The sequence below is a fragment of the Tauraco erythrolophus genome, chromosome 2, assembly GCF_009769465.1.
Source record: "Tauraco erythrolophus isolate bTauEry1 chromosome 2, bTauEry1.pri, whole genome shotgun sequence".
Taxonomy (NCBI): domain Eukaryota; kingdom Metazoa; phylum Chordata; class Aves; order Musophagiformes; family Musophagidae; genus Tauraco; species Tauraco erythrolophus.
Window position 1 is genome coordinate 125,979,555 of NC_141466.1, and position 17,362 is coordinate 125,996,916.

At 39.6% G+C, this 17,362-nt stretch overlaps 1 protein-coding gene across 1 annotated transcript in view; it reads right to left on the bottom strand.

The window, feature by feature from the left end:
* SPTLC3 (serine palmitoyltransferase long chain base subunit 3) overlaps nt 1–17,362 on the bottom strand; it is an 88,209-nt gene that overhangs the window by 30,183 nt on the left and 40,664 nt on the right. Inside the window, exons 5-6 of the mRNA XM_086631109.1 lie at nt 8,874–8,998; nt 7,200–7,293 (exon numbers count right to left, since the gene is read on the bottom strand). Coding sequence (XP_086487235.1) covers nt 7,200–7,293; nt 8,874–8,998 — 219 coding nt within the window. The remainder of the gene's footprint in view (nt 1–7,199; nt 7,294–8,873; nt 8,999–17,362) is intronic.

Genomic DNA, 17,362 nt, shown 5'->3' on the forward strand with positions numbered 1-17,362 from the left:
GAAAGAGAAGCGGATAGAGAGAAGTGAAAAGTATATAGCTCTGTTTAATAGAGCTGTTTAAGAAATACATGGATGTGAATAGCTCCTCTGTCCAAACTAGTGTGGAACATGAGACTGAAGATAAGGAAGAACCTCTCCAAGGGATAAGCTTTCCTGACTTTAAACTTGACATAGTCCTGCAGGAGTACAGGCTAAGGACATGTCTGTTTGCAGGATCAGGCCTATGTCACTTTGGTTTTGATGTCTCATTCTGAAAAACGTGTGCATGTGACCCTTTCTTAGGCCTGCAACAGTCAAAACATAATTTTTTTAGGTGAAAATGAATTTTACTGACCTTTTTACTCTGTGCTGGTAGTGCCTCATTTGGAAAGGGGAAATTAGGAGGAAGAGAAAAATCTGTTACCTTTCATCTTCCTCTCAAAAATCTGCTTCTGTTGCTCAAAGTGAAGATACAGTGCTCTCTATGTGCTTGTGCTTAGACTTTCCAGAAAGTGGGATATACTGAGCTACAATGCAACCTCAAGTGACTTTCAGATATCAAATTATTTGCCCATTAAATACAGTTAGACTGTGAAACACTGGGGCATTGAGATGATTGAGTTACACGAGTCCATCTTGAATAACCAGTTATGGAGCAAATAACTGTCCTTCCTCATTTGAACATCACCAGCCCAGGCTTTTCAGCGGTGAAGACTAACAACTTTTCACCAGCCCAGGAGGTGTTAAGAATTTCACTTGATTAATTAGTCAAAGCACAACCAAATCTGTCTTTGTCTCAGTTTCCCCTTTCTCTCTATGGCATATTGTCTAGATATGGAGGATACAGTTTTCTAAGTGAGGACAGTGGATCACTTTGTTTTTTTAGAATTTAATATAGACTTGCATAATCCTTATTTGGGATCCTTCAAAGTTACATCAATGGAAATACCAGCAATAGAGACTGTCAGTGGGTCGAAGCAAGTCTGGACCTAGACAGGCAGCCATGTGTCATGCTGCCTCCAGTGCAGGTGGGACTCCAGGCTCCTGAAGGGGTCCCTGCCCTCTCCCAGACAGGCTCAGCACCTCCTCGCAGGGAGACACGGTGTCTCCACCCATCATCCTTACATTGCAATGCCGGAGATGTCATCACCATTCCTCTGCGTGGGCTGGAAATCTCCTGCGTGATGTCAGCTGAATCCTTTTTAATTAAAATAAACAGGCTACTACTACCCTTATCACATTTTTCTTTCCTTCACCTTGCGTTTGCCACTCTCATTTTCAGTTTCTCCCATTTTGCAATCTCATGCAAGTTCCTGCAGACTTTGTGGCTACCTGTCCCTTCTCAGCCTCCTGTGGAACCACCTCTCCCCTGCTGCGTTACACCTGCTGCAGCACGTGCCACCTCCTCCTCTCTTGCTTTCCCCACCACTGGTACCTTTCCTGGTCACTGTCCTTTTGTGGGTGACTCGAGCGGCTAGCTCCAAGGCTGTCCCTCCTTGCAGATCCCTAAAGGAACAAAGGGAAACTACCACAAGGGTTTTGTTGATCTAAACAGTAACTGTAGAACTGTAGAAGGTGGTTTTCATTCTAGTGAAGACGTCTTTGAAAAGTCCCTGACTGCTGGCACAGCTCTGAACAGCAAAAGCATCTTTAGAATCATTTCCCTGAAGTCACAGCTTTGAATATCTTCATTTGGAATGGGGAAGGTGGGAGTGGTGATTACTGCAGCCAGAAACAGCCTGAGACCCACCTGCCTGCCCCTCAATAAATACGTATCTCCGTGAAAGTAAAGAGCACTCACTCAGGAGAGCTTCCTATCGACACTTGGCAAGTCAGACGTGGCTTTCTCAAATCAGAGAGGGCAAACGCAGACACAGCATGCTTGGAGCAGGATATACCAGTCTCCTCTCTGTGGCAGCGTCTGTATGTGTCACAGGGAAATACACACCAAACTGGATTAGGCTGCGGTTCACCTATCTGGTGCAATGATCTTGTCTCTGATAGTGGCCAGAGGCTTCAAGGAGGACAAAACCTTAGTGGGTAACGTGCCTTTCAACCTGCTCTGCGATAGTTATAACACTGTCCTTCCTTCTTAAATTCAGGGGCTGCTTACACCTTTGGAAAAAAAAAAAAAAAAAAAAGAAAGAAGCCATCTTGTACTAAGCAACTGCAAACTCTGGGTTTTGCAGCCAAAGAGATTTTTCGCTAATTTTTACCTGTGCGTTTCTCTCTTTTGTTTCCTCCCTATTTTATTTGCTTGCTTGCTTAAAGACATGCATTTATAGTTTTACACTTTTTTTCTCTTTTTTCCTTCTTTTCTGCTAGCAAATACATTTGCACTGAAAGGTGCCTTCTGCTGTCTAAAGTTCTTCCAGTGTTAACTACAACTCTTCCAGGTGGCTGTGTTTTCTCTTTAAGGTGTCCTCATGGCACACGTATCTGAACTCCAAAGCATTAATTTGACTGAGTAGACTGAGAAATGCCAGAATAGAATTAACATAAATTCACAACTCTTGTCCAAGTAGGAAACTACATTTTGTATGGAAACCTGAACAGCTCACACCCGCATGACACTTCTGTCATCAACCACCTGATTTGTGAGAACCTAAAAAACCCCTTACTACTTTCACAATACTCTGAAAAGGTGCGTAAGGAGGAGCTAGGAATGTGCTACTGTGATCTTCATTTCAGATGTGGACTCAAGCACCAGATTAGAGGCCAGATTTTCATCTAACCAAGGTGCTTGGTTCTGCCTTGCTGTTGCCTGCCTTCCTTTTAGCATCACTTGTTCTGACTGTGTGTTGAAGTGCCCTTGCGATGAAGAGAACTGGAAATTTTTCTTCCACATTGGCCTGATTTCTGTGCGTAGTCACGACATTCCCACAGACTGCTCGTGACTGCATTTGAGCTGCTTGATGCCATATGTGAAAAATGTAGTAGAACTAGGAAGAATAAAAATATCCTAAACCTTGTACAGCACCTTCTTATACGGGCTGATATGAACAGAATTCAGTTGGATGTAGTCAGTCAGTAACACACTCATCTGTCCACTGAATGAACAAAGACAGCCTCTCACCTGATGCCAGTGTAAGATGCAGAATTGCCGTGACAGAAAACCCTTGATAAAATCACAAGCTGATTAATGGTTAGCTACTTGGTTTTGCTTTTCAAGTTTTATTGGAAGGGTCAAGGGATTTTGTGCATTTCTCTCAGCCCAGGTATGTAAATTCCTGTCTGTTTACAAGGAAGGGATTGTTCACTGGGAGGCAAGGATGCAGGGCACGTTCCTGTCTCCAAATGAAAATGGACTTACAGGTCCACGGCACATTTTTGTTCTATTATTCACTTTCAGGCTTGAAAACCTTCTCATATGCCCGTGCAATGTTTTTATCAAAAAGGAGAAACATCCAGATGACTTTTACTTTACTTAGGAGAAGCATAGAGGTCTAACAATTTTGTCTGTTCTAGAAAAACTATTCAGATTTTTTGTGAAAAGTGTAATGCCTAGGACAGCTACCCACTTACTGAAACAGTATTTCATTAACTTTCCTAAGAACAAGACTTTTATTATACATAATTAAGTCAATAGGTAGAGATTACTTCTTGGCTTATTAATGAAATAAGCATAATTATTTACTTTTGAGTAATGACAAATAGATCTAGTATTACAGATTATATGCTTTGAAATAAAGTAACACAGTTTTACAGAATTAGCTACAGCATAGACTTTGAAAGATAAATGTACTGCAGTAGCAGGTTGAAAATGCCAGGTGTTACTCTCTTTTCTGTGAAATATTTTTATCATAGAACAAAGTTTCCTACAATTTTTCTTTTAAAAATAGTTTTTTCATAACAGGAGGGAGAAAGGAAGAGGGCAGATATATTTACAATGCTAAGCTTGTTAGAAAGGGAGGTTACTAGCACACACCTGTCGTGGTTTTTGTATAATATTCAGGAAGCAGCAGGTTCAGAAAATATAACATTGCGTCGCTAAACGTTACATAATTATTCCTCCTCATTTTGATAACCATTTATACCTGCAACAAACATTCACACCTCGTCCTCTTCCCAGTGTCTCTTCTACACCTGTGCAACCAAGGAAGTCGGAGCCAAAGTAAACATGTTCTAGGCAGTTCTATCAAGAGTATTACACAGCATTTCAAAAGAGGCTGATGTAAGCAACAAGGAGCATGGAAAAAAGTCTCCTTTCTCAAGTTGCATCCTAACAGTAAAAAAGGTAACTTCAAAATCTGCTGCCTGATTTGAATTTATTTTGATCCTCCAGCACAGAAAGCATGTCTCGGGCACTAGTGGTGGTACCACCTCTCCTATTGCCTTTAGTGTAGGGCAATACTGGGTCAAACAGTGTCTGTGTGTAACTTGGCAGAGCTCCAAAGGAGATGAGCCAACTCACGCCAGAACACAACTTGGCTCTGTACACACAAGTAAGAATGAAATGCACATTAATCCCTATTCCTCTTTGGGGCAGGACTCTCTATTCTTTGTTTTGCACCTTGCTGGAGAATTGTTCCAACTGCTCACCAAAGGGCCTTAGCCAAGTCTTGGACACAGTAACATCCTCTGGTTGATGCCCGGGGCCAAGCTCTTTAAAGGATCATTGATTTCCTTATCTGAAATGACATACATCATTGTCCTTGGAAAGAAGAGGCAGAGGGTATTGCCTTTTACGACTAGAATACAGAGGAGGATTTAAAAAAGTAAGATAAAACACATTCCTATCTGATGCTGAAATTAATGCTTACGAGAGATCTTTAAGTGGTAACTCAAGGTGCAAAGGGCCAATACAACATAAGGAACCTTTCTCTTGCATCCAGCAATATGACATTGACAATGGCTTAATTCCCTCGTTCATAAGCATGACAATGACAGCACTGACACACTCCGACAATCCGGGCACGCGAGTGCATGCCTGTATATATGTTATATATCCACACACAAGCAGGATGGAGAATCTGGGAGCATAAGCAACACAGCTCTGATCTAACAAAACAAACGAGCACCTGCCTAACCGAAAAGAACTCTCCCAACATAAGCTGGAAGTTTTGGTCATGTGTGTCCTTAATTAATTTCCTGTGCTGACTTGTATTACACTACTCCCTGACAGATCCACAGAGAACAAGGCTAGACAGTCTACTTCGTTTTGGGTGAAACTGCCTCCTACAAAGGCAGTCCTGCTGGGTTATGCTTTCCACGGCTGTCTTCTCCCAATATACATCCTATTTTTTCCAAAGCAAAAGGCACATGCATATATTTCTGCATGCGTGATTTTAAAAGCTTTTGGCGATGTGCAACTCAAGGGTATGATTAATGAAATATTCAAAAGAAAGACTTTTTCTAACCATGGAACTAATATACTGAGAGACTCACAGTGAGCCGTGAGATAGCACCAATGTATGAAGCTTCTTCACCTGAAGCTTCTCTAAACACAACTTAGGTTAAGACTCAAGGCCTACAAAGTTGTGATGACAAAAGCTGATGCTCAGATTCCAAACAGTATTTGCATAAGTTTCCACAGTTTCATTTTGAAAATAAGTTAAGGTGATGTCTCAGAAACGGTGTGCAAGACTGACTTTGGCATATCAGATCCCCAACCCAGAAAGCAATGAGTTTTTCCAAAGCAACCTGGATGGGCTTCCACTGATGTTTGCCGACGCCCTTAAAGAAACTGTCTACACTTTCCAGTGCTGGATTAGTGCTTTTTGTACAGGTCACTATTATTTTTAGGTTCACACATTATTCAAAAGAACATCAGCTTTAATTTACCATAACCACAAGCAGAGGCTGGTATCAGACTCTTGGGAGCAGAATGAAATACTGGAGGACAGTTAGAGATTGAACTCCTTAAAGTGAGAATGGCAGCTCCAAGTGATGTCTTCACTGCTTCCCTAGCATTTGAGAGTAATACACTTCTCAAACTGGAATGTTCTTTGAAATGCTGCGGGAAGCGACACAAGCCAGCTGGGCTGCACGCAGCATAGATGGGTGGAGAGGCTGAGAACATTTGGATTTAGGTAGCAAGAGGTCATCCTGCAAGCCGTGATGCAAACCTAAGTTTGAATGGGATCAGGCACTGAACAAACAAAGCAAGAGCTGAGAATAGACTGGTATAGCAACCAACCATGCCTAGCACATCCACATCTGCGGAAGTGAAGCAGCTTGGGGCATGCTACAAGCTAATCTATGAATAATTACTTCTGTAAAAGCATTCAGGTTCAGATGATCTTCAGTTCTTGAATGATCTTCAGAAATTGCTTCTTGCCCAAATTATGAATAGATATTAATTATAACAACACCTTATATTATAATTATATGTTCTTTTCCATCCAATAGATCCTTAGGCCTTTACAGCACATGCATAATTCATATTTGCTCACCTCAGGGCTGAACACAACACTTAATAAAGAGAAGAGACTGTATTAGCTATTAACAAAGGTGATCAGATGTCTTTTCTCATTGCTCACCACTTCTCTAGCTTCTTAACCTCTGTTGCAATCATTGCCTGGTGCAGCAATGGGGATGGAAAAGGGAATTACAAAGAGGAATAAGGGAAAAAAACAAGCTCTTGTCATTAAAGCCAGTCACAATGTCTCTGACAGTAACCACAGCAATATTAACTAAATAAAACTTAAAAACCATGAGTATTTTAGAAGATAATTATATGATTGCAAAGTTAATGTGTGATTTCTATACTAAAATTATACTTCAAAGAATATTTGGGATGATGCTTTTGATATAACCATCTGCATCTTTGTTACAGCCCCCTGGGAATTCAGGGTAACCGTTTCAAAGTAATGCCACATTAATGTAACTCTAGATGTACTGAACCTGTTAGAAACAGAGGCAGGAAATACCAAGTATGTTCTAAGAAAGTTTGTACTATTTTGTCTATAGTGGCAATAACAGTAAAACCTTTATGACAGCACACAGTCATTCAGCATGTCAAAAAGACAGCAATGAGGTTAAGACTCCAAGTATTGAAATTCAGGTCCAACCTAATTACCCAAATTAGGCACAATAGCAATTACAGTATTAGACTATTAATTTTTCCCTCATCAGAAATCACTCATAATATTGAACAGTTAGCTCTTCTGCCTGGACAAAAGTGTTATCTTTGACAGCAAAGCAAGCATTGAAAGGAAGCATTCTTGCCTTTGATGTGCAAACAACTGTCTCTAAGTATTTTTAACTTCAATACTCACTATTATGCTTGAAGATTCTAATAGTAGCACCTGAAAGCCTCGCACCAAGAACGAGAGAAGTGTGGTTCAACTCATCACTTAAAATGAGGCAGCCCTGTGGAGAAGGAGTACAATAAGCATCTGCATGAACTGGGAGGCTGTTGACACGCGTGCATGTATGTGTCAGTGTACACGTGTGTCTATGATATAGCATTGCACCTACTGAGCTGCAAGTATTAAACATGAACTGGATTTTCTGCCACTTTTCTGAAGGTGCCAGGATGCACTGCAAAGGCAGGCAGAAACCATGGGAACAGATAGTCAGGCGTTCCCAGGTGGTGCAAAAGGGCCAAATATTTCCTGTAACTGGAAAGTAGTGAATAATCCTGGTAGAGATTGACTAGATTGATTGCTTTATAGTAAAATCAAATAGACTGTCTACAGTCTATTTTGTGTTGCAAGGAAAATGCAGGAGTAATACTGAGGCTGGACTGACACCAGCACTTTGGGGCGCAGCAAACAGATCAGGACAGATCAATGCCTCATAAATCCCACTTCCATTAAAGCGTGAGTGAAGCCTAGGCAGCAGGCAGAGTCTTTCTCTAGTAAATGCATATACAGTTCACCAGTAGTATATTTTTCATTAATTATGTCAGTTGAAAACTCATTTTCTTTTTAGAAATCCAAATAGAAATTCAGGAGAAATAACTGTGTATGTTATATTAACAGAAGTCAGGATTCACAGTTGAAATTCAAGCTGCAACCCTAATTTAGCTTTCCATTAGACATCTCGTGCTGCAGTTCATTACCCACGGGCAATACAACATTAAGTAAATACTTATTTTGGAAACACAGATTATGCCCAGGTTGAGAGATACTCACACAAATCTGCCTAAAGACTGGTATGCAGAACTAACAGGAAGAGCATACATATCTTGTCAAGAAAATGTAGCTGCTAGGCTTAATTATGGAGGAAAATTTAGAAATAAATCTCACCAACATAGGGTAATCACATAGTTCTGTAATATATATTATACTACTATAAAATATTAATAAATAATAAGCTGTTATAGTTATATTCTATATTATACATATAGTAACATCTCTACTTATGCCACTTATATCTAAATATCCCACCTCTGACAGAGGCTTGAGTCTCCTCATGAGGCCAGCTAAGTGAGGGAAAACTATTTTATAGCTAAGCAAGGGACAAGTATCTTATGTCATGATGTATGCCTGAAATCTCACCAATTTACCTTTACTAATTCTCTGTATCTGTTCTCTTTGAAATTGCTGGACAAAAAAATATCCTAATCGTCATCACTCACCACAGACAGCTGGGCAATATCTCTGCAAGTAACCCACATACTTCATCCCACAACACCTGAGCCACGGGATGCAACATTTGCTTACTTTTTAGGGAGAAGCAACTTCATTGAGAGAAGCTAAGCAACCATATCACTCATCCTTAAACAGATGTTAGGTATGCATGATAGCAACACCCAGAGCTAGAAAAAATGATGAAGGGGCATATTTAAGGTCACAAGGTCATCAGCCTTATGACTCATGCATTCCTGATAGCAAGCTTTGTTCCTTGAACAAGCCTTTCCACTTAATGCATGCACAGAACACTACAGCAGTTGCTAAAACAACTAACAAATGGCTGTTCTATCTGTTCCTTAAGGAAGTACTCACCTTCCCAACAAGGGCTGGAATATTCATCGAGTTAGTTGCAAAGCCCATGCCAAACACCATAGCATCTTCCACGCCAAGGAACTTGGCCACAAGTTTCTCTAGTTCTAAATGTTTGTCTAGGGTGCCTGCAGAAAAAAGCACAGCGAATCTTAAATCTCATTAAACTGTGAAAGGTATGAAGTCTAAGGACACAAAACATATAAAAGAACAGGCTACAAGTGTGTCATTAAGCTATACGACAGTAAGTTCTAATGAAGATTTTCCATTTGTATCTTGTGCATGTGGGATGATGCAAGAAAAACTAAGGAATGCAAATCAGCTATAACTAATGCTAACAAATAGTGTTGCTGTTAAGGTAGCAAAGCAGTTGTTTTGGGAAATATTTTCTTTTTTTCCATAACAACTTTGGACATAGTTTATTCTGAAGAGTAATTTTTTGCCTTTTTCTCCCTCTGCAATGTGGACAAAAATACCTCCTTTTTACAGGAAACGTAAGACAAACATCTCGGGCATTTTGGAGTTTTCTCTGGATGTGAGAGCAAAAAAAAAAGAAAGCAAAAACTGATGACAACAAAATTCTTCCATTTTTTCTCGGGTGCCTATGTATGTGTACAAAATCATTAATTATGATTTTATATGCACAAACAAAAGTGTTCTCCATCTTTTTTTCTACTTGGGGAAGGTAAAAGCTATGCCACTCTTCATAACTGATGATAACTCTCCTCCTTCCTCCTTCTCAACAGTCAAACATAAATGATAAGGCAACACTAGTGTGCCTTCTTTATCGTATATTACTTATCTAATAGTGTCTGGAGTCTCCAAACAAACAAGGTGCTCAAATTGTCCAACAAAAGCAGCATCTTTCCTGCCCTGCTCACTATGGAGGATGACAAAACACAAAAGGCAACAAACGAAAGAGTGGTGTTAAAGGATTGAGATAAGAAATAACTTTGAACAGTAATGAATCATCTCCACTTGCCAGCTCTCTAGTCTTTGGTTGCCTGGCTGTGCATTGCAGGTACCAAGGCAGAAGGAACTCTTACAGGATGATCTGTGGGGAAGAAAAGAGAGTGGCCTGTGGATTCTGACAGAGCATTTCCCCTACGAATAAGGCTGTAAGCAGGGAAGAGAAGAAAAACATTAAGGGAGTATCTCACCTTACTTGTGCTGCACAAATTGATGTCACAATAATATAGGCAAAGTGAATTGCAATTGATGGGAACAAGAAATCTGTGTTCACTGTGATAGACAGATGAACTGAGGAAAGCAGAAGCTTGGCTAGAGTGTCTCGACAAGAATGATGAGTCAGGAAGATGATCTTACCTTCATTATGAGAAAGCTCATTAAAAAAAAAGATAAAAATGGCAGCAGTACAGTTTCAGCAACAGCACTAACTCAGTTGGTTACAGTGAGATAATGTTTTCATTATTTCTTCTCTTTAAATATCCAAAGAAAGAATGGCATTCACTTGGAAACAGAATGTGAAAAATATCATGCAGGCACGTGACTCTCCCAGGAGATAAGGAGCAAGGATCACGTGGCTCGTGGAAAAACCTGGATTACATGGACAGCAAAGAACATCGGTGTTGTGATTTTGCACAGAGCCTGCTCAGGTTCTGCTAGACCTGAGCCAAGTCCAGCAGAGCTTCAAGAGTATCTCTACTCTCATTGTATCACATTGTGTGTACATTGAGCTGGGTTGTACCTGGCTCTGTGCTCTCATAAGTTAGGTAACATGACTCAGAAAATTTGGCTCTGCAGAACCTCCAGCAGACGTGAGCTGACTCTGCAGGAAGCTCTTTGAGGATGGTTACTATTCGTGTTTGTAGGTCCTGAGATACACAAGGATATGTGCTGGCTCTGCACACACAGCTCCACGAAATACAAAACCACATAGTGTTTCAGAGTTGAGCTGCTCACCGGAGATGTGTGTGAGAATCCATGTCTTCATTTGTAAGCCCAGTAGGTCTCAGGGTGTATTTCTATGGTTAGTTCCATATTTTTTGCAATTTGGGTCCAGTTAATCTTCAAGCTGGTTACAGCACTCATAGCCAACTGAGGGTTCTAGCATGGTCAGCTGCCCTAGCGTTCCCTGCAGATGTTGTTTTGTTTCTTGAGCGCTATCAGCACACAAGGAGAAGATGAAGTCTGAAATGGAAGCTTGAAGCCAACCATACGATGGTCACAGCTTGAATTAGGAGGTTTGGTTGCGTGAGAAACAAGCAGGGTGTGCTTTGCAAGACAGGCATTTTAAGGCATGAGAAAATTGTCCCCGACTCTTCCAGGGGCTGGGGACACTGACTCTGACGCTACCGGGGTGGAGTTAAATTGCTTTTTGGGGTTGCATCATATGTTTTCTGTTTTTAAAAAACAAGAAAAGCCTGACTCACTACAGATTATTCTGTTCAAGCATCTATTAGATGAACCAGAAAGGAACAGCATATTTTTGACCTATTTTACTTCATTTTGTGATGGTGAAGAATGGGACATTCTGAACGCGACCAATTCCTGCTTATTATGTATTAATCCTAACAGTGAATGCAGATGAAATTGTGTATTTCTATTGCCTGAAAATCCTGGAATATCAATTGGAATCAACAGAGGTTTGCTTTGCAAAACCAAAACCTGAACGACAAGGATTTGCAAAATAAGCCCTAGGTATGAATTACTTTAATTATAATTGCAATATTGTAGGTGGTAGGTGAGGTGTTGCAGAAGCAATACAATACAAATCAGTACGGACAGTGGGAGGTTTGTGACAGCGATATATATTGAATAGAGCTGATAAAGCATATTAGCTTGCATTCTCCCAGGTTTAAAGTAAAAAGGGTATTTAGTTAATAAAGTATGCTATGATTTAATCAGATCAGAAGATTTCTCCAGTATCACTTCTGGAGAAATTATATCACTTCTCTCCACTGGAGGAAAACTAGGGGTCAGATAAGCTCTACTGGAACAATACTTCTCCACTAGCATTCCTGGCTGGTCACAGCAGCCACTCCAACAAGCATAAACAGCACTAGCAGACATGCAAATTTGATCCAAAGGAACTTCCACTGGCACAAGCTGCTACATCTCAAGCTACGTAAGAAAGGCAATAATTACACTGGTCTTCATTAAATACCACCTTAGCAGTGTCAAGTCAGGTTATCATGGCCCTTAAATTGTCTTGTATTGTGCTGGATTCAGACCAGCGTCACCATCTGGTGAATGAAAAGTGATATACTAGATATCTTTATACACTGTATAAACAGATACTTTCTATACTTGTCCTGTATACAGACATTAGAATTTTTCCCCATACTTTACCTGCTCTGGTTTTTATGCTGACGATAGCTTGGTTTGACCTGGGAAACAAGGATATAACTAAATAATGTACGCCATCTTACCAGGAAAGATTTAAGACAAAAAGGAAAAGAGAAAGCTACCTCCATCTTTAAGATCAAAAGTGGAATACTTTCTTTTCAAAGTTATTCCTCCCTCCTGAACAGTTGCATGTGATAGCGTACAGCAGGTGTTACTGTGTTTCAAGACTATATAGGTGCTATGGAAAATAAAATCGAAGATCTTATCAAAAGTGGACTTTCACAATGTTAGCCACCTCCACAGATTCCTACACTTTTCAAAGCAAATCCTCTCCTTTTCAAAATCTGATGAGCCAGTTCCCTCCATTAACTTGTCACTGCACTCTGGGACAGGGAACATGAAATACACTGTCCTTTGTTAGGCTTTCATAGGCTTACCCATGCTCTTGGGTTGAAAGTCACTGTCGGTCTATTAGACAGATAAAGCTTGGAAATGCAGCTCCCATGATCCAGTTCATTATTTATCTTTGACACTTTCAGCTTGGACAAGGTGGTTTATGCCACTGGTTAGTCTGCCCAATACAGTCTTTCAGGTTCTTATGTGCTAATGACATGCACTGGTTAAACTGTCAACCCTGGCAACAATATCCTTTAATGGAAATTTTCTTTTGGAACTCCAAGACCCAAAGAAGACAAGAAAATAGAATCATAGAATCAAAAATGCCTGCTGGCTTCACGTTAAACAAAAGCTGGAGGAGTAAAATGATATAAGCAACAAGTCATTGAAAGAAAAAGAACAGACTCCCATAAAAGCCACGTATGAACAGCAACTGGGAATCCTATGGATCACTGATGTGACTCACCAAGGTGAATAAGAACCATTACTCTATGAAAATGACGGTTTGTCACAGGTATCCTTAGGAGGGCGGAGAACAGAACAAAACACTTAAACTTCCCTGCCACATTTGAAACTTAAGGTCACAAACTCATTCTACTAAGGTATTTGTTGGAGATAAAAGAATAATATTACTGAAACATATATACGCTTTTACAAAAGCAAGATTGAATGAGTTATTAAGAGAAGGATGAAGAAGCAGAAAATGTAGAAAGTGTATTATTTATTTACACCTTTCTACAAGAGTGGATGGTAGAGATAGCATCACTGTCCGACAGAGCCCACTACAAGAGCAAAGCCTAAACTTGTAGAATGATACTTATGGGCAAGAGAGAGGGAGGGAAGCACACAATAATGTTATGTAGCTCCTCGTTTAACACTGTATGTGCATAAAAGAGCCCAAAATAAGTGAGTTTTGAGGAAGCATTTGGAAAAAAAAAAGAAATGTTCAAGCTTTCTTAATGTTGCTACCAGCTGATAGGGCTTTCATATCACAAAGATGCTGAGGATGTCATAGATACAATAACGTACCTGTTTAATTTACTGATTCTCAAAAAAGAGTACATTCATTTTAACAAAACTTCCAGTTTAATTTAGAACTTCCAGTTTTTTTTGGTTTTTTTTTTTCCTTTATAAAAACACAACGCTAAAATTTACAGTTGAAGTCCAGTCCCTTCATGCCAAAGCCTGGAAGGCAGTACCTTCAGTGTCCAAATATTTCCATGCACATAGATAACATTATATATTGGAGATATTTTGGGTTTTCAGCAGGTCACACAACCCTTAGTTACTCCTGATGCCTTCAGTTCCACCTGCCAGAAGACGGACTGTCCAGAGCTTAATCATGCTTTGCAAAGCATACTTTTGCAATGGTGAAATACCAGGAACAAACTTGACCTTTTGATCATAACTTGGATCAGTTATTTATGAGGGTAGGCCCAAAAAGGAAAATGATGCTAGTAGGAGATGACGAAGGAAAATTCCTCTCATAAACTGTTTCCTAATTTATACCACACTCTATCAGAAAGGAGCCAAGATTATGAAATATGTATATAAAAATACACAGCAATTCTCATTTATGTGGCTGTATTTCTCTTTAAGCTTCTCTTTTGAAACTGTAAATTATGGGAACTTTAGTTCTTTATCTCTTTCTCCTAACTGAGAAACGGACCATTTATTTCTATGTTTGTACAGTACTGAGTTTAAAACGAGCCCTCACCCTAATTGAAGCTTTGAAGCAGTACAAAAGAAAGAACGGTCAAGTAACTATTTTTACCTTCTTGAAACGCTGCTAGAAATTCACATTAGGCCTTAAAACCTAAGGAAATGAAGGAGATGGAGCTACTTTTGCAGTTTAAATGCTGGCACCGGTTTTCAGATTTGCTTTTTAGAAATCAGATCACAATCAAAGATAAAAAAAAAATCCTCAAACAAACAAAAAGCCCTGCAAACTGAGCGCAAGCTAGGTGTTAAAAGGTGATCTCCTAACCATGCCCTCCAGAATGAATCACCCTGCAAGTGTTCTGTGCAGGCTCCATCTTGTCTTTTGGTCCAAGGCATGATCACAGGAGAAGGATTTCAAAAGACAGGAATCCTGCTTGGCTGCTTGAGTAGCACTAATGATACATTTGCTCCTGTTACTCACGTATATCATCTCCCTAAGGAATAATGGTGAGCTGGATAAATAGAGCATTGGAACTCCAAGCTGCTCATGTGACAGCTCTGTCACCACCCCGGTGCTAAGCCTCGGAGCATTCAAGGCCTTATCTTCAAAAAAGAGTGATGTTACTGATTTTACCATCATCTGCAATCAGCGAGCAGGAAACAGCGTTAAATAATCATCTGCATACTTCTCCCTTGACAGTTGTTGCTTAAAAAAGGCTGACTATAAACAGAAGAATGCCAGGATGGGCTCAGACAAAAGGCTTGTGAGCCTGCCTTGACAGTAGCCAACTCCCACTCTGGCCATTAAAATACACTGGTTTGCACAGGAAAAAAAAAAGGACTTCACATTCAAGATGTCATTCTTTACACTATACAGAGGAAATACATGCTCTTTCAAATTTATTTGGGTTACTATTTGTTAGCGTTTTTATTAAGTTAAAAAATAACACTTCTGAGAGGAAGTTTAAAATAAAAAAAACCCACATAAATAAAACATAGTATAGAGGTTTTTTGGGGGTAGTTTACACGAAATACCTTAACTTTCTGAATACTCCAGTTACTGGAATAGCTGGTTTCCAGTTATTTAAATCCTTCAACGTTTAATAATTATTGTCTCAGACCCAACATTTATTCCTGGAAAACAAATCCACCTGCTTTTTCATGTCTTGATTGGTATCTTTACTTATAATGAACTAGCCAAAGAAATAAAAAATTGACTTCTTCTGCACCTGCAGGGGAGACTGCTGCTGACAAAAGCTGTTTTAACTTAAATTACACCCATGGTCAGTTTTGTCAGATATGGTAGATGCAGATCTCTCTGCATCGTCCCTTGACACATCACACAGTTAATGCAGCATCTTTTCCTCTGGCTTCAGTAAGTTTAACCTTGCCATTCACAGCTGTGCTCAGAATGCCCTTACCATTCCAGGTGAATTGTCCTGTTGCTCCTCCCAGCCTGTCCCTCTGACCAAGAAAGTCCTCATTTTACCTCTCCAGCTGCTTCGAAATTTTCTGAAGGATCTTACTTATGCTTAAATATTTGCTGCCAAGATCCTTCAGGGACTTCATCCATCCCACGTACCACACAGAACTGAAAAGTCTTTCACTTCTAAGCAAAACATATCAGCATTTTTTGCCTTCTGCTTATCTGCAAACAACCACTTTCACACATTCACTCAAGCTACTGCTCTTAGAAGACATTCCCCAAGCATACATGCAACTCTTTCTTGATCATCTAAGTGTCTTCCCTTAATGTCTTTTTAATTTTAGTGTCCTCATAACCAGTGAAAACAGTCAGGTTGCTGCTTCACTAGTTCCTTATATGCTGCCTCTATCATAAATACTGCCCAACTTTATAAAAATATGAGTATGTGCATGTTCCTGATTCAAGCCAAATCTGTACGATGATTTGCTAGTCCACAGGTCCAGTATTACTGATTGTACAGCAATGGCCATAGGCATATAAGTAACAATATAAATTAATAATAAACAACTAATTACATAAAATAACACTAAACAACTAGTATTAGATGCACCACACCACACAAAAGGTCCCTTTTGCCCATAATCCTTCATCTGACAGTGGCCTTGTATTGATGTCTGGAGAAGAATAAAGCAGGACAAACATATATATAGAGTAGTATTTCAGCTTCCAACTAATTTCAGCATAAGAACATCCTGAATCAGACAATAGTTTTGATTTCTCTAGTAACTATCATTTCTCCTCTGCACGTGACCAGTGTCCCCTAGAATGCAGAGTGTAAAGTTTTAGCATCTGCAGCCACCTTTGCAACGAGTTCCTCAGGTCTGCCAGCCTCCAGTGTGAAGAGGTGCCTCCTGTATTTAGACAGAAATCTTCTACCAACTTCATACAATGTCCTGTAGATCTTGTAGTGGAAGAGACAACAAATAGTTTCACCAGAACTGCACAGAGGTCTCAGATGACAGCAAACCACAGCTTTATGCAGTGGCATACTGAGGTTCTTTCTGTTGGCTTTCTGTTCACTTCCAAATAATCTCTAGTACTTGATTTGCTTTCTGATCACTGAAAAATAAGCTAATGGAACAATCTTTCATGGAACTATCACTTATAACCCCAAGATCTTGCTCCTAAGGGATAATAGTTAGCTTGGTCTTAAAAAAAGGAAAATATTTTCCTTTCAGATTGAAAATCCCACAAAAGCCTCAGGAATGCATCTTAAATGACAATGCTATACTAAGAAAGTGATTTATTATTATTATAATTTAAAAAGAGCTTGGAATTAAAAATGGAGTGAAGAGCCTTAAATCTTTTCATGGAGGACAAATCTAGGAAGATCATCCACTGTTTCTATCATTTTCCTATACTTTTGTGCTTAAGCAGAAATGTCTGTTCAAGTGGCATGTGCATTATTATTTTAGAGAAAGAAGCAGGGCTTCACATTTCTCACTGAAGTGAGAATTTTTAGAATTAATTTCTGAACTATGCTTACAGACAGTCTTAAGTTACTTTTCTGGGAACGCAGAATAACTGTTTTACATTTAGCAAGGTTTAGCTTCATTAAGTTTCCTTAATAAAACACAGTTTTGTAAAGATATAAACAACCAAGTTGAAACATCCATATTAACTTATTCTGAGAGCAAAC